Raw genomic sequence first — 27,489 nt, 5'->3', positions numbered from 1 at the left:
CCCGCCCACTCCGTCATCTCATACACCCGCGCGCCCAACGGCCCCGTACCCCATAGACCCCGCCCACTCCGTCATCTCATAAACCCGCGCGCCCAACGGCCGTACCCCATAGACCCCGCCCACTCCGTCGTCTCATACACCCGCGCGCCCAACGGCCCCGTACCCCATAGACCCCGCCCACTCCGTCATCTCATACACCCGCGCGCCCAAAGGCCGTCCCCCATAGACCCCGCCCACTCCGAGGCTCGTCATTCTCAAGCGCGCGTTAAGGCCGTACCCCATAGACCCCGCCCACTCCGAGGCTCCTCATTCCGTCATACCCCCGCGCCCAACGGCCACACCCCCCAGAACCCACCCCGAGGACCCGCGCGCACCAGCGTCCCTCATTCACAAACCCGCGCCCGTAACCTGGCCCCGCTCCTTCACGTCTGCGTGAGCTGCGTGATGACGTCAGAGGGGTTTGGTGTCGGGCCCGGGGTCGAGGCGATGCCCGGAGATGGCGGATGGCGGAGAATTGCGGGTTAGTATCAGAAAGGACACTCCGCGGTGTTGACACAGGTTAGAGCCTGCTGTCGGTGCTGACCGAGCGGACTGAAGCCGGCCCTAGCCCGGAGGCGCGTGTCGCGGGAACGAGTGTTGTGGGCGCGCCTGGAGGGTGCTCCGTCACAGAGTAGGCCCCCAACTCCCCAAACCCCCGACGCACCCGGACACCCCCCCCCGACCCCCCCACCCCCTCGACCCCCACCCACCCGGACCCCCCCCCCCCCAGACCCCCCACCGACTCGGACCCCCCACCCCCTCGACCCCCCCCCCCCCACACGGACACCCCAGACCCCCCCCTCCCCTCGACCCCCCCCCCCCACACGGACCCCCAGACCCCCACCCCCTCGACCCCCACCCACACAGACTCCCGGGACCACCCCATCCTCCCCTGGACCCCCGCCCTGACCCCCCACACACACCTGGACCCCCCCACTCCCTGACCCACCCAGACCCCCCCACCTCCCCCTGGAGCCCCCACACACCCAGACCCCCCCCACCCTCCCCGACCCCCCACCCTCCCCGACCTGCCTTGACCCCCCCCACCCTCCCCGACCTGCCTTGACCCCCCCCCACCCTCCCCGACCTGCCTTGACCCCCCCCCCACCCTCCCCGACCTGCCTTGACCCCCCCCCCACCCTCCCCGACCTGCCTTGACCCCCCCCCACCCTCCCCGACCTGCCTTGACCCCCCCCCCACCCTCCCCGACCTGCCTTGACCCCACCCACCCTCCCTGACCTGCCTTGACCCCCCCCACCCTCCCCGACCTGCCTTGACCCCTCACCCTCCCCGACACCCGGACCCCCAACCCTCACCCTCCCCGACACCCAGACCCCGACCCCCCCCGACCTACCCGGATACCCCTCCCAGACCCCTCACCCCCACCCTCGCTGACTCACTCAGACCCCCCCACCCTCCCCGAATCACCCCGACTCTCACAGACCCCCATCCTCCCCGACTCACCCAGACCCACCCGGACCCCGCCACCCCCACACGACCCACCCAGACCCTGCCACCCCCACCTGGACTCCCCACTACACCCCTCTGGACCCCCCCACTCCCACCCTCCGGATTCTTTCCTCCCCACTCCCCCGGACCCACCACTCCCCCGGACCTCCCACCCACCCAGACACCCGACCCACTCAGACCCTCCGCCCTCCCTGACCTGCCCGGGCCCCCCACCTTCCCCGACCTGCCTGGACCACCCTCCACCCCCACCTTCCCCGACGACCGGACCCCAGAACCCCCCACTTACACGGACCCCCACCCTCCCCGACTCACTCAGACCCCCACTCCCTAACCCACCCGGACCACCACCCTAACTGACTCTCCCGGAACCCCCACACTCCCCAACTCACCCAGACCCACCTGGACTCCCCGACCCACCCAGACTCCCCACCCTCCCCACTCACCTCCGGACCCCGCCTCCCCCACCCACACAGACGCCCCCCAACAGGGACACCCCCACCCTCCTTGACTCACCCAGACTCCCCACCCTCCCTGACCCACCCGGAGCCCCCACCCACTCGGACCCCCCATCCTCGCCCGGACCACCCCACCCCTACCCTCCTCGACTCACCAAAACCCCCCACAGTCCCTGACCAGCCCGAACCCCCCCACCCTCCCCGACGACCGGACCCCCCCCCCCCACTCCCCTCCGGACCACACACCCTCCCCGTCTCATCCAGACCCATCCACCCCTGGACCCCTCACTCCCCGACCCTCTCAGACCCCCACCCTCCCCGGGGCCCCCACCCTCCCCGACTCACCCAGACCCCCACTCCCCGACCCACCCAGACACCCCACCCACATGGACCCCCCACCCTCCCTAACTCACCCAGACACCCCCACCCTCCCCGACCTGCCCGGACCCCCCACCCAACCCCAGACCACCCACTCCCCTACCCACCCGGACCTTCCACCCTCCCCCGGACATCCACACCCACCCAGACCCCACAACCCTCCCGGACCCCCCCCAACCACCCAGACACCTGACCCACCCAGACCCATCACCCTCCCCGACTCACCCGGACCCCCCACCCCACACTCCCCGACACCCGGATCCCCCCACCTCCTGACCCTCCCCGACTCACCCAGACCCCCCTCCCCGACTCTCAGACCCCCTCAACCCTCTCCGACCTGCCCAGACCCCTCACCCCCACCCTCCCTGAATTCCCCAGACTCTCCCACACCCACCCTCGCCTACTCACCCAGACCCTCCACCTCCCCAACTCACCCCGACCCCCCCCCACCCCCACTCTCCCCGACTCACCCTGAAACCCCCACCCTCCCCGACCCAACCGGACCCCCTACCCTCACCCTCCCCGACCTACCCGGGAACCCCAAACCTCACCCTCCCCGACACTCTCAGACCCTGACTCACCCAGATCCCCCGACTCAATCAGACCCCCCCCCCCCCCCCACCCTCCCTGACCCACCCGGATCCCCGACCCCCACCCTCCCCGACCTACCCGGGAACCCCAAACCTCACCCTCCCCGACCCACCCAGCCCTCCCGGCCCCACTGGCACCCTCTCTCTTTCCCCACCCTCCCTCCTGCGCCCCCCCCCACTGACACTCTTTCCCACGCCCCCCCGACACTCCTGCACCCCAATCCCCAGCTGCCCCACCTCCCACTGAGAACATCCCTCCCCCTGCTGACTCCCGCCCTCTTCACTGACGCATCTCAACCTATGCCCAAGTGCACAGATACCCACTGTCACTCTAATTGCCCCACTGCCTGCCTTCTACTCACTCCCCACACCCAATGTGTCCCATCACCACCACCCACTCCCCAATAGGCCCCCCTGGCCCCTCATTGATGTGGTAAAAACAATGACTGCCGATGCTGAAAACCAAATACTGGATTAGTGGTGCTGGAAGAGCACAGCAGTTCAGGCAGCATCCAACGAGCAGCGAAATTGACGTTTCGGGCAAAAGCCCTTCATCAGGGATTGATGTGCCAACCTCTTCCCTCATCCCAAACCTCCTGCTCCTGAACTGCTTGCCATCATCTCCAGCTTTTATTCCCACATCCCAACAGTCACTCTTACCTGCAGCCACAGAAAGAAACACCCACACAGCCCCCCCTCCTCCATTTCCCTGGCATCTTGTCAGTCACCCTGATAAATTCCACTCTCCCCTGACGCCCCACCCTGACACACAACCATTTCCGGTTCTGCAGCCCCCACCTTTTCCCCACTCAAACTGATTCTCTGTTTTGCAGCACATGGTGATGAGCTTTAGAGTGTCGGAACTCCAAGTGCTGCTGGGATTCTCTGGCCGGAATAAGACAGGCCGTAAACACGAGCTGCTGACCAAAGTGCTGTACATGCTGAAGTCTGGCTGCAGTCCAGCTGTGCACATGAAAATCAAAGAGCTCTACAGGCGCCGCTTCCCACGCAAGAGCCACGCCACCATGGAGTTGCCTTTACTGTCTGTCCAGAATGCCGCAGCTCACCCCTCAGCCAGTGCGTCGCTGGCCCTCAGCAGCAACCCACAGCTTCACTACAGTACCTCTGCTGCATCGGCCTTGGTGTCCCCACTGCTGTCTCCTCTCAGCATGCTCACTCCCAAGCGAGAATTAGATTTACAACATCTGTCGCCTCCAGTGCATCCCGATGTCAAAATGAGGAGACTGCCATTTTATGACATCTATGATGAGCTGACCAAACCGACCACGTTAGGTAAAGCCATGGTGACAAGTGGTCTGGGACGTGGGGTGGAGGGGAGGGGAGGGGAGGTCAATGGATTTGGAAGAGCCAGTATTGTTGGCCAGTGATGATCCTGTACCCAGCATGGCCAGAGTTTGTTGGGTTGCTCTTTGGCCTAAAAGCAAGGTAAAAGTAAAGTTGCCATAGTCTTACTGGACTATAGGGATGCTCACTCATTCACAAGAGGCAACTGGTGGTGATTTAACCTGAGGGTCCCCACATCTCCGGTAATGGGAGAGACTGTGAAGGTGAGTCCTTCATGGTGACCTCGGTCATTGCAGGAATTGAACCCATACTGTTGGTGTCTCTTTGCATCATAAGCTGGCTGTCCAGCCAATTGAGACAAGTGTTGTAGAACTGCAATATCAGATGAACTGTATTTTACAAAGACCAGAACGAAAATGGGACCGAACTCCCCATGTTGCAGCATGTGCAGAATTGCTTACACCCATACATGGTGCTGTGTTAACAATATGGACAGGTTTGACCTCTCTCCAAGTCAGTCGGTAAGATAGAGCAGCAGGGGAGGAGGAAGCTGTGAGGGGCAGGAAGGGGAGAGCAATGAGGGCCAGGGTGATGGGGAAGGGAAGGGAGATTTCTTCAAAACTAGACCGGGAACATTAATTCTGGTTTTTCTCTGTAGATGCTACCAGACCTGCTGCATTTCTCCAATTGCTGTTTATGTTTCAAGAGTTCCAGCGTCCCTGGTTCTTTGTTATCTTTTAGTTTCACAGGCGGGTATTATTTGTTGATGATTATGAGCTGGTATCTCTATTGTTTCCTTTCTGCTTTCTTTTTGTACAGTATCAAGTAATGGGCAGCGGTTTGAGGAAGCTGTTGTTACGTTTGCATTGACCCCACAGCAAGTTCAACAGATCTGCTCATCCAGGTGAGAGTGTGAAAACCTTTCACCCAAACAGTACAGTAAGTTATCAGAGAGAAACTTTCAGCAGCATGAATGGACAGTGTGATTGAAGGGGACGGAGGGGTGGGAGGGGATAGTGGCTGGTGTGAGGAAGAGTGGTTTGGAGTAAGAGGGTAAGAGTTGCTGTTGTAGAGATCAGGCAAGGACTGTTGGTGTCCTGGCCTAAGACTCTGGAAGGCCAGGTTCAAGTCCCACTAGTTCCAGGCTGTGTAGTGATTTCTGTAAACCAGGCTGATTAGAAAATAAGTCCATTTGTGGAGGGCATTGATTGGATAGCTGCTGAAGCACATTTGAAATGCAATTTTGTTTTGATTGAACATTTGATTAGTTATTAGCTCTGTAAGGATTTGTCACTTTTTTAGTTTGTTTCTTTTACTTTTATTGGTTTTTAAGAGTATAAAGAAATACAGAATAGTGGTAGACGATATATACTTGTAATCGTTCACTCTCTGTGAATAAGCCTATTCCAGGTAAAGGCAGGTACTGTTTCTTTCCTTCATCAATGGGCTATCAGGAATTAAACAGAAAGGACTAAATTGTTGCCTGCTAGTCTGTAACTATTTTATGATTCCACACAATGGATAAACCAAGCAGCAGTGTAAATCGATGCTGCATTTCCTCACTAATCAATATGGAGCAATATAGATTATATCTTGCGAGGAAGTTTTACTCAAACAACCGGTTTCCTTCCTTTCAGAGACTTGTTACTTGGAGCAAAAGGTGATCATACAGTCCAGGTGCAACTGAGGTAAGATCTTCAAGGGTTTTTTTTTTATTAACTTGCTGAAATGTCTGAAAACAAACCTCCCAGCTCAATGCGCAAACCTACATCCAGAACCTCAACCTGAGCTATAAATCTTCTCAAAACCTAGATAAATGGGTGGTTTTCAGGCTGGCAGGCTGAGACTAGTGAGGTAAAAACAATGACTGCAGATGCTGGAAACCAGATTCTGGATTAGTGGTGCTGGAAGAGCACAGCAGCTCAGGCAGCATCCAAGGAGCTTCGAAATTGACGTTTCGGGTAAAAGCCTGGCTTTTGCCCGAAACGTTGATTTCGAAGCTCCTTGGATGCTGCCTGAACTGCTGTGCTCTTCCAGCACCACTAATCCAGAATGAGACTAGTGAGCTATCAAAGGATTGGTGCTAAGACTCTAGCTCTTTACAAACCCTATCAAAAGTATAGTGTGGGGATTAAATAGAGGCATAGAGACGTACAGCATGGAAACAGACTGTTTGGTCCAACTCATCCATGTCATCCAGATATCCTAAATTAACCAAGTACCAATTCCTAACATTTGGCCTATATCCCTCCAAACTCTCTGTACATGTACCCATCCAGATACCTTTTAAATGTTGTAATTGTACCACCTGCACCTGGTAACTCATTCCATACATGCACCACTCTCTGTTAAAAAAGTTAGGTCCCTTTTTAAATCTTTCCTCTCTCAGCATAAACCTATATCCTCTAGTTTTGGACTCCCCTACACTGGGGAAAAGACCTTATCTATTCACCCTATCCATGCCCCTCATGATTTTATAAACTTCTTTAGGGTCACCCCTCAGCCTCTGACACTCCAGGGAAAATAGCCCCAGCCTATTCAAGCTCAAACCCTCCAACCCTTGGCAACATCCTTGTAAATCTTTTCTGAATCCTTTCAAGTTTCACAACATCTTGTCTAAATGTACTGATAACAAAACTAAAAAGGTACAAAGACCTTCAAGGGGATTCAGACAGCCTGAATCAATGGGAAAGAGCGTGGCAGCTGGAATATCAAGTGGTTACGTGTGAAGTTACCTGGTTTGGGAGGAGTGCTGGAGATGCAGAATAATTCTTACGTGGTTAGAAATTCTGAAGTTCTGGCATAAAGAGCCCTGGCTGTCCTTGTTCAAACTGAAAGCTAGCATGCAGGTGTAGATTACAGAAGGCAAATGGTTTCCCTGGCCTTTACTGCCAGAGGATTTGAGTCCAGGAGTTAAAAGCATCTTGCTAGAGTTGTACAGAGCCTCGGTGAGACCGCACCTAGAGTACTGTATGCAGTTCTTATCCTCTCGCCTAAAAGCAAAAGCTTACCATGGAGGGAGTTTAGCAGAGGTTCATCAGAATGATTGTTGGGATGTCAGGGTTATCTTACAAAGAGACATTGAGGAATCTGAGCGTGTGTTCTCTAGAGTTTAGAAGAAAAAAGGGGGATCTTATTGAAAGAGAAAATTCTCGGTTGATGGGAGGAAGCTGAGAAGAGTCTAGAACCAGATGACTCGGTGTCAGGATAAATGGAACACCATTTCGGTTGGGGATGAGGGAATTTCTTTACTCTGAGGGTAGTAAATCTTTGGAGTTCTTTACCTCAGAGGTTTAGACTGAACAACAGATTTCTACATATGAAGATTTGGAAGGATGGTGTGGGGGAACAATGTTGAGGTAGAAGATAGAATAGTTTTGTTGAATGTAATGTCTTGAGTGGCTGAATGGCCTTCTACGGCTCCTATTTCATGTGTTCTTACCCAGATATTGATTTATTTGCCTTGGTCCACATTATTCAATATTCTTGCAAACAGTAGTCTAACTTGTTGGCAGTGGTCTGATCAGTCTTGTGTTGGCCCTGGAATTGAGGTTTTGTACTGAGGTTCTGGTGCAGCATTGCTGCATTTATTCTAATATAACTCTGTACCTTTGTCCACAGATTTTGTTTGTGTGAGACTAGCTGTCCTCAGGAGGATTACTTCCCTCCTAATTTATTTGTGAAAGTCAATGGGAAGCTCTGCCCTTTACCGGTAAGTGTTCCTGAAGTATCTGCTGTCTCCTCCTCGGCTTAATGCCGAGCCTCTATAGGCCTCCTGCGAAGAAGGTGAAAGGGAAGGAAAGGGGTGAGTAGGAGAGGGTGCGGTAAGCCTCGAGGAGGAGTGGAAGTGAGTATGGAGGCTGCATGAGTAGGAGAGAGAGAGGGTGAAAGGGAGGGAGAATGTGGGAGAGAGTTTGACTTGGATGCAGTGGGATCGGCTACAAAGGAGAAGAAACTGTTTAAAACATGCCAGTAAAGGAACACTCAGCTAACTGGAAGCCAAGAAAACTTTGAAATCATTGCAGCTGTGAATTATTTTGTAAATGAATCTAGGATCTCTCAGGCTGCACATGTTCAGGAACTATGGAGAAAAATTGCAGTGGAAAAAATGAGGATTGCAGAATCTGTAGACTTGAGTCGAAAGTGTGGTGCTGGAAAGCACAGCAGGTCAGGCAGCATCATAGGAGCATGAGAATTGACATTTCGGGCATAAGCCCTTCATCAGGGATGAGGCTTGTGGGCCAGGGGGGCTGAAAGATAAATGGGAGGGGGTGTGACTGGGGAGAAGGTAGCTGGGAATGTGATAGGTAGATGAAGGTGGGGGTAAAGGTGATAGGTCGGAGAAAAGGGTGAAGTGGATATGTGGGAAGGAAGATGGACAGGCCAAGAGGATGGTGCCTAGTTGGAGGCTTGGGACTGCAAGCCTCCAACTAGGGGAAATGAGGAAACTGGTGAAATCCATATCGATCCTGTGTGGTTGCAGGATGCCAATTTTAATGAACACTGTCATTTGTTAAATTTAAATTGGAGATTAAGATCTGCGGTGCATTAAATAGAGAAATTATACTTGTTAAAATATTCCATTGAGAATAAGCTGCAAGTGCATTAACTCGAATCTCAATGACCTGGAATGTGTGTTTAGTGTCATGGAGTTTTGTGGATAGACTGTCAACTATTTTGAAAAGAAGCTTCATTGTTTGTGTATATTGTCCTGAGTAATTTAAATACTGTGGTGCCAGGAAAATTAATACTTCCTTTGTGTGTTGTGGCTTTATGTTTAATAGATGGTTAATGATGAAGGATGCTGATGAATTCTGCTTCTGAGAGTCAAAATAGCACACATTTCAGTTTGTGTACTGAAGGTCACTGCATCCTGCACCACTTAATAAATGAGCCCCTTAAAAATAAAAGGAAAACTCCAGGGGTTGAGAGAGGAGTTATTTTGTGGTCTGGTTGCCCTGTAAGTGAATAGCTGTCTGTGACGTGTCCTCTTAGGATCCTTCCAGCTCCTTGCCATGAGCCCAACATGATCTACTTTCCCCATTTCCTTTACAAATTTAATGTTTTGGAATGAATTAACAGGTGGCAGTGATGCCCTTGAAATAAACGCATCATTTACCATCGCTTTTCAATTTGAGAACCTGCTTCTTGATGTTAGCAGAATTAGCAGAAATTCTGCTTAGCTTAAACAAAAGTATTTCACTTTGTTCTACTTCATATGAAACTTTGTTTTTGTTTTGATAACCTGCTTCAGTACCAATGCCCAGTATTTCTGAATGGTGATACTGAGGAAACTAATAATGTGGCTGTCAAATCTTGTGTTTGTTCGCAGAGTCCTGTCTTTTTTTAAAAACCCGTGGAGGTAAAATCCATGGTGAAGTTCAGTGGGCTAAGAACAGACTAGAATGTGGGATCTTCCTGTTCCCTGAATGAATGTGTTGAGCGGTAGTGTTTGGGGTGCAGAGGTGAAGATTTTGAAGGATTGATTTCTGCAGAGTGCAGGATATATTTCAGAATTGAGGAGGTTTCTGGTAAGGCTGATCTCTGAAGAGGGGAGAAGTGTTTTGGACTTTGTGATGCCATTCCTGAGGATCCAAGGTGTCTGTTGCTTCTCTCTTTCTAGGGTTATCTTCCTCCCACTAAAAACGGAGTGGAACCAAAACGACCCAGTCGCCCCATCAATGTTACTTCACTCATCAAGCTCACAGCCACCATCCCTAATATGATCACCATTAACTGGTCCTCCGAGTACGGCAGGGTGAGTCCTCCAGACTGCTGTGTAACCTCCCACTATGTTTTCTCTTTTGAGCTATTTGAAGGCTCTATGGCTCCTTGTTGCTGACAGTTTCTCTATTTTTCTTTCATCGAGCAGAATTATTCAGTTTCTGTGTATCTCGTCAAACAGCTCACGTCAGCAACACTACTGCAAAGACTGCGAGCAAAGGGGATCCGGAATCCCGACCACTCAAGAGCTCTGAGTAAGCATGACAGTGGTGGGAGGGGATAGCGAGCTTCCACTGCACTAAGCTGTACTGCCATCATCCCCAGAGCTCCTCAGAATTATCAACATCTTGGGATAACATGGATTCTGTGAGAAATATTCCCCCAAGTTACCATCATCAGGAATGCCACTGATCCCCAAAAACTCTAGGATAACAAGGTAAACTCCAGGATGAGCCACAAACTGGGCACATCTATGCTATTCCTGAGCTTTGTCTGGTGACAGCCTCTGCAATATGTTTGTATGGACAGACCCTTGCATATAACAGAGGGGTACTGGAGGGCAACAGCCTGTCATCCACCGTGAAGACTCATTTGCTGCAAATACAGGATTATTGAATAATTTGACTGGGGAGGAGGGGTGGTGGGAGGAAGAGGTTATTAAGACTGAATACTTCTTTCTTCATCTTTGTTGCAGTCAAAGAAAAGCTGACAGCAGATCCTGACAGTGAGATTGCCACCACAAGTTTACGTGTTTCGCTCATCTGTCCAGTGCGTACTTTTATCTTGGCTCTTTTGTTCGAGAACAAATAGAGGACCATTTCCTCTGCACATCGGGCTTTTCTTTTAAAAGAATATAATGATTTTGTAAACTTTTGTAATCTTCTGGGTTGTTTTCAAACATGGAGAGTAGAGTGAAATGCACTTGTTTCCCGCCTCCATCAGGTAGTGAGGAGAAACAAAGGGGGTTTGGGATGCCCACACTGTGAAAGGCTGATTAGAGGTGAACCTATTTAAGAGATTTGGCAAACTGTTGTAGATGGTTAATTTTAATGCAAGTTCTCATCTTTGGAAAAGGTTAGTGAGTCCCAGATAGTTTTCCTCCAAGAGTTTGAATTCAGTGTTTGGAAAATGCAAGGGACCATTTGCATTGCTGTACATATAAAGTGAGAAATGAGATGAGCATTGGTGAGCAGCTAGAGTATTGGATCATCTTTGCTTTTGTGTGCTTGTTTGTAATTGACCAAACAAGCGCGAGGCACGTGCGCGCGCACGCACGCACACGCACGCACACACACACACATATATATCTCTTTGTACTGCAGGAAGAGCACTAGTGCTGAAATATTGTGTAGGGATTTCTATCTGAGGGTGGTGGGGTGCAGTCTATCTTCCATGATCTACTAAAGGACATTTTGAGTGAATCAGACTAACTTGGTATGTTTATACAGCTGGGAAAGATGAGGCTCTCCGTGCCATGCCGGGCAGTCACCTGCACACACCTGCAGTGCTTTGATGCAACTCTCTACCTACAAATGAATGAGAAGAAGGCCACGTGGGTTTGCCCTGTATGTGACAAGAAAGCACCTTATGAGAACCTGATCATTGATGGGTACGGGATAGCTGTGTTTATTGTGTGTGTGATGGGGAAGGGGGAGCTGTGTTTGTGTTTATGTGGGGGAGGGGGAAAGACAGAGACTGCTTTATCTGTGTGGGGGGAGAGGGAGAGGGGGAGGGATGGGAATGGGACAGTATGTTTATTGTGTGTACACGTGATGGGGAAGAGATAACTGTTTATTGTGTGTGTGGAGGGTGGGAAATGGGGACAGGTTTAGCTGTGTTTATTGTGTTAGGGAAGAGGGGAATGGGTTTAGCTGCGTTTACTGTGTGATGGGAGGGTCATGGGGTGATATAGTTATTTATTATGTGTGCTGTGTGGAGGGGGCAGACTGGGATGAGACAACTTGTGTTTGTCGTGTACATGGGAGGGGGACGGGATAGCTGTGTTTGTGTGTATGAGGGGGAGACGGGATAGCTGTGTTTATTGTGTGTGAGGGAGACGAGATAGCTGTGTTTATTGTGTGTGAGGGAGGCGGGATAGCTGTGTTTATTGTGTGTGTGAGAGGGAGACGGGATAGCTGTGTTTATTGTGTGTGTGTGAGGGAGACGGGATAGCTGTGTTTGTTGTGTGTGTGTGAGGGAGACGGGATAGCTGTGTTTGTTGTGTGTGTGTGAGGGAGACGGGATAGCTGTGTTTGTTGTGTGTGTGTGAGGGAGACGGGATAGCTGTGTTTGTTGTGTGTGTGTGAGGGAGACGGGATAGCTGTGTTTATGGTGTGTGTGTGAGGGAGACGGGATAGCTGTGTTGTGTGTGTGTGAGGGAGATGGGATAGCTGTGTTTGTTGTGTGTGTGTGAGGGAGACGGGATAGCTGTGTTTATTGTGTGTGTGTGAGGGAGACGGGATAGCTGTGTTTATTGTGTGTGTGTGAGGGAGACGGGATAGCTGTGTTTATTGTGTGTGTGTGAGGGAGACGGGATAGCTGTGTTTATTGTGTGTGTGTGAGGGAGACGGGATAGCTGTGTTTATGGTGTGTGAGGGAGACGGGATAGCTGTGTTTATGGTGTGTGAGGGAGACGGGATAGCTGTGTTTATGGTGTGTGAGGGAGACGGGATAGCTGTGTTTATGGTGTGTGAGGGAGACGGGATAGCTGTGTTTATGGTGTGTGAGGGAGACGGGATAGCTGTGTTTATGGTGTGTGAGGGAGACGGGATAGCTGTGTTTATGGTGTGTGAGGGAGACGGGATAGCTGTGTTTATGGTGTGTGAGGGAGACGGGATAGCTGTGTTTATGGTGTGTGAGGGAGACGGGATAGCTGTGTTTATGGTGTGTGAGGGAGACGGGATAGCTGTGTTTATGGTGTGTGTGGGAGACGGGATAGCTGTGTTTATGGTGTGTGTGGGAGACGGGACAGCTGTGTTTATTGTGTGTGTGGGAGACGGGATAGCTGTGTTTATGGTGTGTGAGGGAGACGGGATAGCTGTGTTTATGGTGTGTGAGGGAGACGGGATAGCTGTGTTTATTGTGTGTGTGTGTGAGGGAGACGGGATAGCTGTGTTTATTGTGTGTGAGGGAGACGGGACAGCTGTGTTTATTGTGTGTGTGTGAGGGAGACGGGATAGCTGTGTTTATGGTGTGTGTGTGAGGGAGACGGGATAGCTGTGTTTATTGTGTGTGTGGGAGACGGGACAGCTGTGTTTATTGTGTGTGTGGGAGACGGGACAGCTGTGTTTATTGTGTGTGTGTGAGGGAGACGGGATAGCTGTGTTTGTTGTGTGTGTGTGAAGGAGACGGGATAGCTGTGTTTATTGTGTGTGTGTGAGGGAGACGGGATAGCTGTGTTTATTGTGTGTGTGTGAGGGAGACGGGATAGCTGTGTTTATTGTGTGTGTGTGAGGGAGACGGGACAGCTGTGTTTATTGTGTGTGTGTGAGGGAGACGGGATAGCTGTGTTTATTGTGTGTGTGTGTGAGGGAGACGGGATAGCTGTGTTTATTGTGTGTGTGTGAGGGAGACGGGATAGCTGTGTTTATTGTGTGTGTGGGAGACGGGACAGCTGTGTTTATTGTGTGTGTGGGAGACGGGACAGCTGTGTTTATTGTGTGTGTGTGAGGGAGACGGGATAGCTGTGTTTATGGTGTGTGTGTGAGGGAGACGGGATAGCTGTGTTTATGGTGTGTGTGTGAGGGAGACGGGATAGCTGTGTTTATGGTGTGTGTGTGAGGGAGACGGGACAGCTGTGTTTATTGTGTGTGTGTGAGGGAGACGGGATAGCTGTGTTTATTGTGTGTGAGGGAGACGGGATAGCTGTGTTTATTGTGTGTGAGGGAGACGGGATAGCTGTGTTTATGGTGTGTGAGGGAGACGGGATAGCTGTGTTTATGGTGTGTGAGGGAGACGGGATAGCTGTGTTTATGGTGTGTGAGGGAGACGGGACAGCTGTGTTTATGGTGTGTGTGTGAGGGAGACGGGACAGCTGTGTTTATGGTGTGTGTGTGAGGGAGACGGGATAGCTGTGTTTATGGTGTGTGAGGGAGACGGGATAGCTGTGTTTATGGTGTGTGAGGGAGACGGGATAGCTGTGTTTATGGTGTGTGAGGGAGACGGGATAGCTGTGTTTATGGTGTGTGAGGGAGACGGGATAGCTGTGTTTATGGTGTGTGAGGGAGACGGGATAGCTGTGTTTATGGTGTGTGAGGGAGACGGGATAGCTGTGTTTATGGTGTGTGAGGGAGACGGGATAGCTGTGTTTATGGTGTGTGAGGGAGACGGGATAGCTGTGTTTATGGTGTGTGAGGGAGACGGGATAGCTGTGTTTATGGTGTGTGAGGGAGACGGGATAGCTGTGTTTATGGTGTGTGAGGGAGACGGGATAGCTGTGTTTATGGTGTGTGAGGGAGACGGGATAGCTGTGTTTATGGTGTGTGAGGGAGACGGGATAGCTGTGTTTATGGTGTGTGAGGGAGACGGGATAGCTGTGTTTATGGTGTGTGAGGGAGACGGGATAGCTGTGTTTATGGTGTGTGAGGGAGACGGGATAGCTGTGTTTATGGTGTGTGAGGGAGACGGGATAGCTGTGTTTATGGTGTGTGAGGGAGACGGGATAGCTGTGTTTATGGTGTGTGTGAGGGAGACGGGATAGCTGTGTTTATGGTGTGTGTGAGGGAGACGGGATAGCTGTGTTTATTGTGTGTGTGTGTGTGAGGGAGACGGGATAGCTGTGTTTATGGTGTGTGAGGGAGACGGGATAGCTGTGTTTATGGTGTGTGTGAGGGAGACGGGATAGCTGTGTTTATTGTGTGTGTGTGTGTGAGGGAGACGGGATAGCTGTGTTTATTGTGTGTGTGTGTGAGGGAGACGGGATAGCTGTGTTTATTGTGTGTGTGTGAGGGAGACGGGATAGCTGTGTTTATTGTGTGTGTGAGGGAGACGGGATAGCTGTGTTTATTGTGTGTGTGAGGGAGACGGGATAGCTGTGTTTATGGTGTGTGAGGGAGACGGGATAGCTGTGTTTATGGTGTGTGAGGGAGACGGGATAGCTGTGTTTATGGTGTGTGAGGGAGACGGGATAGCTGTGTTTATGGTGTGTGAGGGAGACGGGATAGCTGTGTTTATGGTGTGTGAGGGAGACGGGATAGCTGTGTTTATGGTGTGTGAGGGAGACGGGATAGCTGTGTTTATGGTGTGTGAGGGAGACGGGATAGCTGTGTTTATGGTGTGTGAGGGAGACGGGATAGCTGTGTTTATGGTGTGTGAGGGAGACGGGATAGCTGTGTTTATGGTGTGTGAGGGAGACGGGATAGCTGTGTTTATGGTGTGTGAGGGAGACGGGATAGCTGTGTTTATGGTGTGTGTGAGGGAGACGGGATAGCTGTGTTTATGGTGTGTGTGAGGGAGACGGGATAGCTGTGTTTATGGTGTGTGTGAGGGAGACGGGATAGCTGTGTTTATTGTGTGTGTGGGAGACGGGATAGCTGTGTTTATTGTGTGTGTGTGTGAGGGAGACGGGATAGCTGTGTTTATTGTGTGTGTGTGTGAGGGAGACGGGATAGCTGTGTTTATTGTGTGTGAGGGAGACGGGATAGCTGTGTTTATTGTGTGTGAGGGAGACGGGATAGCTGTGTTTATTGTGTGTGAGGGAGACGGGATAGCTGTGTTTATTGTGTGTGAGGGAGACGGGATAGCTGTGTTTATTGTGTGTGAGGGAGACGGGATAGCTGTGTTTATTGTGTGTGTGTGAGGGAGACGGGATAGCTGTGTTTATTGTGTGTGTGTGTGTGTGAGGGAGACGGGATAGCTGTGTTTATTGTGTGTGTGTGAGGGAGACGGGATAGCTGTGTTTATTGTGTGTGTGTGAGGGAGACGGGATAGCTGTGTTTATTGTGTGTGTGTGTGAGGGAGACGGGATAGCTGTGTTTATTGTGTGTGTGTGAGGGAGACGGGATAGCTGTGTTTATTGTGTGTGTGTGTGAGGGAGACGGGATAGCTGTGTTTATTGTGTGTGTGTGAGGGAGACGGGATAGCTGTGTTTATTGTGTGTGTGTGAGGGAGACGGGATAGCTGTGTTTATTGTGTGTGTGTGTGTGAGGGAGACGGGATAGCTGTGTTTATTGTGTGTGTGTGAGGGAGACGGGATAGCTGTGTTTATTGTGTGTGTGTGAGGGAGACGGGATAGCTGTGTTTATTGTGTGTGTGTGAGGGAGACGGGATAGCTGTGTTTATTGTGTGTGTGTGAGGGAGACGGGATAGCTGTGTTTATTGTGTGTGTGTGAGGGAGACGGGATAGCTGTGTTTATTGTGTGTGTGGGAGACGGGACAGCTGTGTTTATTGTGTGTGTGTGAGAGAGACGGGACAGCTGTGTTTATTGTGTGTGTGTGGGAGACGGGATAGCTGTGTTTATTGTGTGTGTGGGAGACGGGATAGCTGTGTTTATTGTGTGTGTGTGTGAGGGAGACGGGATAGCTGTGTTTATTGTGTGTGAGGGAGACGGGATAGCTGTGTTTATTGTGTGTGAGGGAGACGGGATAGCTGTGTTTATTGTGTGTGAGGGAGACGGGATAGCTGTGTTTATTGTGTGTGAGGGAGACGGGATAGCTGTGTTTATTGTGTGTGTGTGAGGGAGACGGGATAGCTGTGTTTATTGTGTGTGTGTGTGTGTGAGGGAGACGGGATAGCTGTGTTTATTGTGTGTGTGTGAGGGAGACGGGATAGCTGTGTTTATTGTGTGTGTGTGAGGGAGACGGGATAGCTGTGTTTATTGTGTGTGTGTGTGAGGGAGACGGGATAGCTGTGTTTATTGTGTGTGTGTGAGGGAGACGGGATAGCTGTGTTTATTGTGTGTGTGTGTGAGGGAGACGGGATAGCTGTGTTTATTGTGTGTGTGTGAGGGAGACGGGATAGCTGTGTTTATTGTGTGTGTGTGAGGGAGACGGGATAGCTGTGTTTATTGTGTGTGTGTGTGTGAGGGAGACGGGATAGCTGTGTTTATTGTGTGTGTGTGTGAGGGAGACGGGATAGCTGTGTTTATTGTGTGTGTGTGAGGGAGACGGGATAGCTGTGTTTATTGTGTGTGTGTGAGGGAGACGGGATAGCTGTGTTTATTGTGTGTGTGTGAGGGAGACGGGATAGCTGTGTTTATTGTGTGTGTGTGAGGGAGACGGGATAGCTGTGTTTATTGTGTGTGTGTGAGGGAGACGGGATAGCTGTGTTTATTGTGTGTGTGGGAGACGGGACAGCTGTGTTTATTGTGTGTGTGTGAGGGAGACGGGACAGCTGTGTTTATTGTGTGTGAGGGAGACGGGATAGCTGTGTTTATGGTGTGTGTGTGAGGGAGGCGGGATAGCTGTGTTTATTGTGTGTGTGTGAGGGAGACGGGACAGCTGTGTTTATTGTGTGTGAGGGAGACGGGATAGCTGTGTTTATTGTGTGTGTGGGAGACGGGACAGCTGTGTTTATTGTGTGTGTGGGAGGCGGGACAGCTGTGTTTATTGTGTGTGTGGGAGACGGGACAGCTGTGTTTATTGTGTGTGTGGGAGACGGGACAGCTGTGTTTATTGTGTGTGTGGGAGACGGGACAGCTGTGTTTATTGTGTGTGTGGGAGACGGGACAGCTGTGTTTATTGTGTGTGTGGGAGACGGGATAGCTGTGTTTATTGTGTGTGTGGGAGACGGGATAGCTGTGTTTATTGTGTGTGTGTGAGGGAGACGGGATAGCTGTGTTTATTGTGTGTGTGTGAGGGAGACGGGATAGCTGTGTTTATTGTGTGTGTGGGAGACGGGACAGCTGTGTTTATTGTGTGTGTGTGAGGGAGACGGGATACCTGTGTTTATTGTGTGTGTGGGAGGCGGGATAGCTGTGTTTATTGTGTGTGTGGGAGACGGGACAGCTGTGTTTATTGTGTGTGTGGGAGACGGGACAGCTGTGTTTATTGTGTGTGTGGGAGACGGGATAGCTGTGTTTATGGTGTGTGAGGGAGACGGGATAGCTGTGTTTATTGTGTGTGTGGGAGACGGGATAGCTGTGTTTATGGTGTGTGTGGGAGACGGGATAGCTGTGTTTATGGTGTGTGAGGGAGACGGGACAGCTGTGTTTATTGTGTGTGTGGGAGGCGGGATAGCTGTGTTTATTGTGTGTGTGGGAGAGGGAGACGGGATAGCTGTGTTTATTGTGTGTGTGTGTGTGAAGGAGACGGGATAGCTGTGTTTATTGTGTGTGTGTGAGGGAGACGGGATCGCTGTGTTTATTGTGTGTGTGTGTGAGGGAGACGGGATCGCTGTGTTTATTGTGTGTGAGGGAGACGGGATAGCTGTGTTTATTGTGTGTGAGGGAGACGGGATAGCTGTGTTTATTGTGTGTGAGGGAGACGGGATAGCTGTGTTTATTGTGTGTGTGAGGGAGACGGGATAGCTGTGTTTATTGTGTGTGAGGGAGACGGGATAGCTGTGTTTATTGTGTGTGAGGGAGACGGGATAGCTGTGTTTATTGTGTGTGTGTGAGGGAGACGGGATAGCTGTGTTTATTGTGTGTGTGTGAGGGAGACGGGACAGCTGTGTTTATTGTGTGTGTGGGAGACGGGATAGCTGTGTTTATTGTGTGTGTGGGAGACGGGATAGCTGTGTTTATTGTGTGTGAGGGAGACGGGATAGCTGTGTTTATTGTGTGTGAGGGAGACGGGATAGCTGTGTTTATTGTGTGTGTGTGTGAGGGAGACGGGATAGCTGTGTTTATTGTGTGTGTGTGTGGGAGACGGGACAGCTGTGTTTATTGTGTGTGTGAGAGAGGGAGATGGGATAGCTGTGTTTATTGTGTGTGAGGGAGATGGGATAGCTGTGTTTATTGTGTGTGTGGTGACGGGACAGCTGTGTTTATTGTGTGTGTGAGAGAGGGAGATGGGATTGCTGTGTTTATTGTGTGTGTGTGTGTGTGAGGGTGACGGGACGGCTGGCTTTATTGTGTGACGGGACGGCTGGCTTTATTGTGTGACGGGACGGCTGGCTTTATTGTGTGACGGGACGGCTGGCTTTATTGTGTGACGGGACGGCTGGCTTTATTGTGTGACGGGACGGCTGGCTTTATTGTGTGACGGGACGGCTGGCTTTATTGTGTGACGGGACGGCTGGCTTTATTGTGTGACGGGACGGCTGGCTTTATTGTGTGACGGGACGGCTGGCTTTATTGTGTGACGGGACGGCTGGCTTTATTGTGTGACGGGACGGCTGGCTTTATTGTGTGACGGGACGGCTGGCTTTATTGTGTGACGGGACGGCTGGCTTTATTGTGTGACGGGACGGCTGGCTTTATTGTGTGACGGGACGGCTGGCTTTATTGTGTGACGGGACGGCTGGCTTTATTGTGTGACGGGACGGCTGGCTTTATTGTGTGACGGGACGGCTGGCTTTATTGTGTGACGGGACGGCTGGCTTTATTGTGTGACGGGACGGCTGGCTTTATTGTGTGACGGGACGGCTGGCTTTATTGTGTGACGGGACGGCTGGCTTTGCTATGTTTATTATATCGCGGGTGGAGGGGGAGAGGTGGTTGACGGGATCACTGTGCTTTGTGTGTTTTGGGGGGGGGGTCACGGAATAGCTGTGTTTATTGTGTGTGTGTTTATGGAGTGCGGGGAACTGGTGTGTTTATGTGTGGGGAGTCGGGGAGACTGGGGATGTGTTTATTGTGTGTGGGATAAGGTGGGTTTAGCTGTGTTTGTGTGAGGGAAGTTGGGGAGAAGGGGACGGGTTTAGCTCTGTTTATTGTCTGGGGAGACGGGGACAGGTTCAGCTGTGTTTATTGTGTGGGGGGGGAGTGGGGGAGATGGGGATGGGTTTAGTTCTGTTTATTGTGTGGGGGGACGGAGATGGACAGGTTCAGCTGTGTTTATTGTGTGTGGGGGGAGTGGGGGAGATGGGGATGGGTTTAACTGTGTTTATTTTGTGTGTGGGGGAGACAGGTTTAGCTGTGTTTGTAGGGGGGAGACTGGGACAGGTTCAGTTGTGTTTGGGAGGAGTGGGGGAGATGTGGATGGTTTTAGATATGTTTGTGTGTGGGGAGAGGGGTGTGACAGGGACAGGTTTAGCTGTGTTTGTGTGTGTGTGTGGGGGGGAGAGACTGGGAAGGGTTAGCTGTGTTTGTGTGAGAGGGAGATATGGATTGGATACATGTGTTTATAGGGTGTGTAGGGGGTGGAATGCAGGTGCAAGATGCTTGTATTTATTGTGTGGAAAAGATGGGTACAGACGTCCTTCTCCACTCCTGTACCAAAATCCCCATGTCTCATTCTCAAAAAAAACACATTGAGCTCTATCACTTTGTTTCCATCTTCAGGCTCTTTATGGAAATCCTCAATTCCTGCACTCACTGTGATGAGATCCTCTTCAAGGAGGATGGATCCTGGAGCCCAATGCAACCAAAGAGAGTAAAGCAAGAGCCCTACTGGTCATCCTACAGCAGTATTGATGGTAATGTGGAAGCTGCAAGTCACAGGCTAAGCCCTGTCTTTGATGAGTCAGACTGAAGCCTCCTGAATGTTGTCTTCACTCACGTGTTGTGTTGTCATTCAGGATGTGTATGTTTCAGTGAGGTTGGGGATTTGAATCATTAATCTCTGCAGAGCAGTTTTACCAGGAGGAAGGCACATTGGGGACACTCTGACTATACAGACAGTAAGGGGGATACTGTATTGACATCAGGATGTACAGGTGATGAGGGTGATGCAGTACTAAAATCGGGCTGTACAGGCAGTGAGGGTGATCCGGTCCTGAAATTGGGCCGTACAGGCGGTGAGGGTGATCCGGTCCTGAAATTGGGCCGTACAGGCGGTGAGGGTGATCCGGTCCTGAAATCGGGCCGTACAGGCGGTGAGGGTGATCCGGTCCTGAAATCGGGCCGTACAGGCGGTGAGGGTGATCCGGTCCTGAAATCGGGCCGTACAGGCGGTGAGGGTGATCCGGTCCTGAAATCGGGCCGGACAGGCGGTGAGGGTGATCCGGTCCTGAAATCGGGCCGGACAGGCGGTGAGGGTGATCCGGTCCTGAAATCGGGCCGGACAGGCGGTGAGGGTGATCCGGTCCTGAAATCGGGCCGGACAGGCGGTGAGGGTGATCCGGTCCTGAAATCGGGCCGTACAGGCGGTGAGGGTGATCTGGCGCTGTCGTCGGGTTGTACAGGCGGTGAGGGTGATCTGGCGCTGTCGTCGGGTTGTACAGGCGGTGAGGGTGATCTGGCGCTGTCGTCGGGTTGTACAGGCGGTGAGGGTGATCTGGCGCTGTCGTCGGGTTGTACAGGCGGTGAGGGTGATCTGGCGCTGTCGTCGGGTTGTACAGGCGGTGAGGGTGATCTGGCGCTGTCGTCGGGTTGTACAGGCGGTGAGGGTGATCTGGCGCTGTCGTCGGGTTGTACAGGCGGTGAGGGTGATCTGGCGCTGTCGTCGGGTTGTACAGGCGGTGAGGGTGATCTGGCGCTGTCGTCGGGTTGTACAGGCGGTGAGGGTGATCTGGCGCTGTCGTCGGGTTGTACAGGCGGTGAGGGTGATCTGGCGCTGTCGTCGGGTTGTACAGGCGGTGAGGGTGATCTGGCGCTGTCGTCGGGTTGTACAGGCGGTGAGGGTGATCTGGCGCTGTCGTCGGGTTGTACAGGCGGTGAGGGTGATCTGGCGCTGTCGTCGGGTTGTACAGGCGGTGAGGGTGATCTGGCGCTGTCGTCGGGTTGTACAGGCGGTGAGGGTGATCTGGCGCTGTCGTCGGGTTGTACAGGCGGTGAGGGTGATCTGGCGCTGTCGTCGGGTTGTACAGGCGGTGAGGGTGATCTGGCGCTGTCGTCGGGTTGTACAGGCGGTGAGGGTGATCTGGCGCTGTCGTCGGGTTGTACAGGCGGTGAGGGTGATCTGGCGCTGTCGTCGGGTTGTACAGGCGGTGAGGGTGATCTGGCGCTGTCGTCGGGTTGTACAGGCGGTGAGGGTGATCTGGCGCTGTCGTCGGGTTGTACAGGCGGTGAGGGTGATCTGGCGCTGTCGTCGGGTTGTACAGGCGGTGAGGGTGATCTGGCGCTGTCGTCGGGTTGTACAGGCGGTGAGGGTGATCTGGCGCTGTCGTCGGGTTGTACAGGCGGTGAGGGTGATCTGGCGCTGTCGTCGGGTTGTACAGGCGGTGAGGGTGATCCGGTCCTGAAATCGGGCCGTACAGCCGGTGAGGGTGATCTGGTACTGAAGGTTCTGCTGACAGTGATGTTTTCATGATTTCAGCCAGCACCGTTTATAAGGAGCCACCATCACGAGGGAAGTACTGCTCCCAAAGCAGCCAGAATGCGGAGGTGATTGACCTGACATTAGACAGTTCATCAGATGAGGATGAAACTCCAATGAAAAGACATTGTCATGTTGTGACCCCGACAAACTTGCCCTCCGTCAACAAGCAGTAAGTTATTTATGTTCCAGAATCTCCCACAGTCTCTTTATTTTTTAACCTGTGATGCCTGCACTCTGCTCCCTCTCTGCATTGTACGCGGGTCCCCCGACGCTCTGTTCCCTCCCTCACTACACCGTACCCGTCTTCCACGTGCTGTCTCTTCCCCCCCCGGCCTCTCTGCAGTGTACCCCTGTCCTACCCCCACACATTTACCTCCCTCTACACCGTACCCCTATAGTCCACATGCTGTCACCCTCCCCCCCCCCCCCCCCCCCGACACCGTACCCCTGTCTTCCACATGCTGTTACCCCCTCTCTGCACCATACCCCTGTCTCCCACATGCTGTCTCCCCCCCCTCTACACTGTACCGGTCTTGCACACGCAGTTCCTTTCCTTTACACAGTGCCTGAGCTGTAGTTGTCTGTACGAAACTTTTCTCCTTTTTAATGTTGTCAGGTTGCTGAACCTTCACCAGCTCTCACCAATGCTGCAGAGTCCTGCGACAAATGTGGTTACGTCCGAATACCTCCCATCTCTCTCTATTCCAGAATACCAGTTCTCCTACCAGATGCCTCCACTACCATCTGATATTCAAGGTAATTCCTTTGTGTTCCAGCTCTTCTCCACCTCCACACTGGGCCCCTCGCTTGCCCCTATCTGACTTTCTTTTTGTCTGATTTCTCTTACAGGTTTAGATTTATTTTCTTTCTTGCAAGCAGACAGTCAGGTGAGTACAACTGACCACCTTTCTGATCTGTATGCTTCTCGTGGATTGAATCTGCAATGTGCCTCAACAAGTAGGTCAGGTGCAGTTTAGAAATGCAGATTAGAAGCTGCCTAATGGACGTGTATAGTGAGGCAAACAAATTGTGCACAAGTTAGGAAAATGAGGGCTCTCACTTTAGAGAAAGTAAGTTTGACTTTTATGTCAAATCCCTACATGTGGAAACAGACCGTTTGGCCCAACATGTCCATACTGATCCTCCGAAGAACAATCCACCCAGACCCGTTCACCTATTACTCTGTGTATCCCTGACTAATACACCTGACCTACATATCCCTGAACGCTATGGGCAAGTTAGCATGGCCATTTCATCCGACCTGCACATCTTTGGATCGTGGGAGGAAACCAGAGCACGCAGAGGAAACAAATGCAGACAGTCACCCGAGGCTGGAATCGAACCTGGGTCCCTGGTGCTATGAGCCACTGTGCCCTCCCTAAACGGGAATGACTTATTTATCATCCGCCTGCCTTCATACAGCTGGAGTTATTGTTCATTTTCTCATAAAGTGGCTCCAAACGTTTATTCTTAGAGTCATATGTCACAGAACAGACCCTTCAGTCCAACTTGTACATGACAACCAAGTTTCTCAAACTAAACTTGTCCCATTTGCCTGCATTTAACCCATAACCCTCTAAACCCTTCCTATTCGTGTACCTGTCCAGATGTCTTTTATCTGTTGTAACTGTACCTGCACCCACCACTCCCTCTGGCATTCCACATATGAACCACCTGTAAGTCCCAGGCTATCTAGCCTCTCCTTGTAACTTAAACCATCCAGTCCCAGTAATATCCTTGTAAATCATTTCTCCACCCTAATTTAATAACATTCTTCCTATAGCATGGCAACCAGAACTGTACACAGCCTCAACAGTGTCCTATACCACCACAATATGCCATTCCAACTCTTCTACTCAGTGGTCTGAGCAATGGAGACAAGTGTGCAAAACACCTTCTTAACCACCCTGTCTACCTATGAAGCAACTTTCAAGGAATTATGTTCCTGAAGCCCTACGTCTTGGTGTTTGTTAGCACTCCCCAGGGCTCCACCATTAACTGTTTTAAGTCCTGCCTTTAGTTTGTCTTAACAAATTGTAACATCTTGCATTTATCTAAATAAAACTTCACATGCCTCTCATCAGCCCATTGGCTCAATTCATCAAGTTCCCTTAGTAGTCTTACTTAACCACCTTCACTGTCTGCTCAGATCGGTGGGTGTTGGCTTAGTTCTGATGCACAGCCCAAGAGGTCTTTTAAAGTTTCCACTAGGACCAGTTACTCCAGGTCAGGAACACTGGCTTGGATGCAGTGTAATGACCACCGACACACTCCCAGGATTGGTACAGCATTGGTTTAGATATGGAGTGGAGCACCTTCAATGCATTCTTTATAAAGTTCAGATTCTAAAAGCTAATAAACTGAGGGAAGTGGACTCCGAGTCATTGCAGAAGGTTGTGAGAAGTCGGGTAGTGATTCCAGCATCTGATCATTTTCAGGGTTTCTGTTGTTTACATGTTGTCCGTTTTGTCTGCAGCATTACAGTTCTGTTATCAGCAGCTCCTCCGAGGACCAGACTGCCATGCGATCATCGCTCAATCACTTCTTCCAGTTCACATCCTCGCCGCATTTCCTGGAACCTGTGGTTAGCTCGACAAGTGGAATGCATGGCTCAGCCAACAGGAGTAGCAGCATCATCTCCAGCAGTGTACTGAGGAGCAGTCAGCATAGTCACCCTGAGACAACAACTCTAAACAGTGGCAGCACAATCAGTGCACCTGGCTCCAGCCATGGGTTAGATATTATCTCTTTAGACTAAGGAAACACCAATCAATCATGACCAGGAATGTTCTCCACTTTGAAAACTGCTGCAAAACTTGAATCTGAAGTCAGTTGGTCGGAGATTACTCCACAGATCCCAGAGAAAGTGTTTCCTCTGTATTAGTCATTAGTTTTTGACTAAATCCCCGGGTGACATAAGAGCACAGGGCACCCACTGCCTGGGCCTGAATCCTGGAGCATGCCTTCTGTTTAAAAACACGAGGCAATTAGGTGGTGGTTTGTCAGATACTTCCTCCATAGAGCTGAAGATCTGGCCTTGCCCCTTTCCACCTCTGTCCCATATAAAGAACAGCTCACAGAGATCTGGTGACATTAGCTTCAGAGTGCACTTTGCTTGCATGCAGGCCCCTGGATCAGCTGTCTGTGATTGTATCCACAATTAAGCTGCTCCACATTTCAACCAAAGGTGTGTTTCAGTTCTCTAGTAAAGTTTTGTCATGAACCAAAGATTAATTATGTCAGATTTGAGGCCGTACCACAAGGAGTAAAGAATGAAAGGAAAACTTTGGTAAGATGAGATGAAATTTAAAGACTAGTGGATTATTGAGAGAAATTTGGATATGGGCAGCTTTGAACATTGTGAACTGCAAAAGGGAACTGAACTGAGATTTTCAGGGGTCTCTGATGGTTACTGTGATTCCCTCTCCCCAGACCCAAACAGACATGAAGGCTAAGATCATCCTCTTATGTCAGTCCTGGATCCACCAGGATTTCTAAAGGGGCTGGTTGGCCTGGATTGAGGTTGGGGAGTGATGTAGGGACACAATAGGGAATTCTAAACATATTGCAAAGTGTTGTCACTTTTTAAAATATAACTTCCAATATATTTTATCAATGTAAAATTTTTCCCTTTTTTAAAAGAATTATAAATGAGCATTGTGTATAGAGAAAGCAAATGATCTATTTTCTGTTGCAGCTATTTTGTAAATACATATTATGAAAAAACAAACTGATTTTAAAAAAAAAAGCAGTTCCAAAGATTATCCTCTACGGCAGGCCAGTACTAGTGAGAGTTAGACTCCACGTGCCTATTTAAGTGTGGATGCCTCTCTTCATCCGTTTTAAGGTCATTTTCTTCCAATACTGTTCAGTGAATATCCAGTGTTCTGAGAGACTGGGGTGATGCTTAATGCCTATTGTGGATGATCGGATCCAGAGCTGAAAGCTTCACTCATCTGGACAGACAGACTGCCTTGTCCCACTTACTTAAAGGACCTGGTGAAGCTATGGCAAAGGGACAAGGGGAGTTTGGGTATTATTGGCTGAAAGAATTCAAACGTTTTACTGTGTATTGATTCTGTTACAATTAAAGGATGAGGAAATCGGGAATTGGTGGTGTAGTTATTTCCCAAACAATGAGCTGGACTTGCTGTTGCTGTGAAAAATGTCCGGAGACTGGGCATTAGAGAAACTGAAGGATTGATGGGGTTTCAGGCTTGAACTCCCACTTCTTATCCTCTGACTACAGGTTTCAAAACTGACCTAATGTTATTCAATGATGTACTGATTGAGTTGAGACGAACCAGAATGGGCTGGGGGCTGTACAGACAGAGTAAGGACAAGAGGTTCAAATTTCAAAAATTCTAGTGGGCTGTGCTGACAAGGGAATTGTTTATTGCTCGTCCCAAATAGCAGTTTCCTCCCCGAGAGTCCATGAGGAGCTGGAATTCAGTACCCAAGTGTTTGAGGCAGTTACAAATCTAGGTTTCAAAACAGAATTGGATAAATGCCTGAATAGAAAATATTTTCAGGCAGACAGGGAATGTGGGGATGAAAAGATAAGATAAATGGCCTTCAATTGTGATGTAATCCTTCTGTCAGAGCAAGAATGGGCCAGACTGCTGCTCAAATCAGCCCTCCCTTTCACCTTCACTGACCTCCGTTAACTAAACTCAGGCTTGAATATAATGTTCAGTAGCTCTTGTGAGACAAAGAATGGCAGTCTTAGAACAGAGTGAAGACATTTCTCCTCTGACCTGAATGGACAGAATAGGAAACAGCCTCCACATTCCCCTGCTTCAATGAGATGAAGATTCATTTATGAAAATGCTACAGCTTCCACAGCAAGTGCGTGAATTTCACAAACACTTTTCGTGACCACTAGACATCTCATTTGGACTGCAAGAAAGGCGGCAAACAATGTGTACACTGCTGCATGTATGTGATACCCCTTAGAGATGGACACTTATCTGGTCATTAACTTGGGATTGGTCACATACATTTCTAAATGTGTTAATGTATGTTACCAATTAGCTCTCACCTCCACTTGGTGAAATGTTTGGGGAAAGATCTCATCTGCTTACTAAAGTGTGCATCAGACTTGCTTCAGTACACACCTGATTAAAAAGGCAGAAACATTTAGTCCCTATCCTAGGGCAGCATTTCTCCTGACTGTGCCTTGACAGTAAACATCAATTATTTACTGACCCAGTTCCTGCCTCCACAAG

At 50.7% G+C, this 27,489-nt stretch overlaps 1 protein-coding gene across 1 annotated transcript; it reads left to right on the top strand.

Annotated features, from left to right (window-relative positions):
- The first annotated feature begins 224 nt into the window (after positions 1-224).
- On the top strand, positions 225-26,371 carry LOC140453972 (E3 SUMO-protein ligase PIAS3-like). The gene is made up of 14 exons (XM_072548860.1): positions 225-520; positions 3,766-4,225; positions 5,057-5,141; positions 5,875-5,925; positions 7,859-7,949; positions 9,861-9,995; positions 10,110-10,215; positions 10,656-10,729; positions 11,410-11,570; positions 20,344-20,477; positions 22,259-22,430; positions 22,878-23,017; positions 23,111-23,148; positions 24,738-26,371. The coding sequence occupies exons 1-14, from the start codon at positions 497-499 to the stop codon at positions 25,017-25,019; spliced, it is 1,953 nt and encodes a 650-aa protein (XP_072404961.1). The 5' UTR covers positions 225-496; the 3' UTR covers positions 25,020-26,371.
- Positions 26,372-27,489: the final 1,118 nt, after the last annotated feature.

This window comes from Chiloscyllium punctatum, chromosome 28 (assembly GCF_047496795.1).
Source record: "Chiloscyllium punctatum isolate Juve2018m chromosome 28, sChiPun1.3, whole genome shotgun sequence".
In the NCBI taxonomy this organism is placed as follows: Eukaryota; Metazoa; Chordata; class Chondrichthyes; order Orectolobiformes; family Hemiscylliidae; genus Chiloscyllium; species Chiloscyllium punctatum.
The sequence above is the reverse complement of the archived record's forward strand: the minus strand, read 5'-3'. Positions and strand labels throughout refer to the sequence as shown.

What these genes read in the sequence shown, in the direction of transcription:
- LOC140453972 (XM_072548860.1), top strand. Translation starts at nt 497, where the DNA reads ATGGCGGATGGCGGAGAATTGCGG. An exon ending in GGAAGCTCTGCCCTTTACCG is followed by an intron (nt 7,950 to 9,860) that starts GTAAGTGTTCCT and finishes CTCTCTTTCTAG; the next exon opens with GGTTATCTTCCTCCCACTAA. An exon ending in TCTTGCAAGCAGACAGTCAG is followed by an intron (nt 23,149 to 24,737) that starts GTGAGTACAACT and finishes TTTTGTCTGCAG; the next exon opens with CATTACAGTTCTGTTATCAG.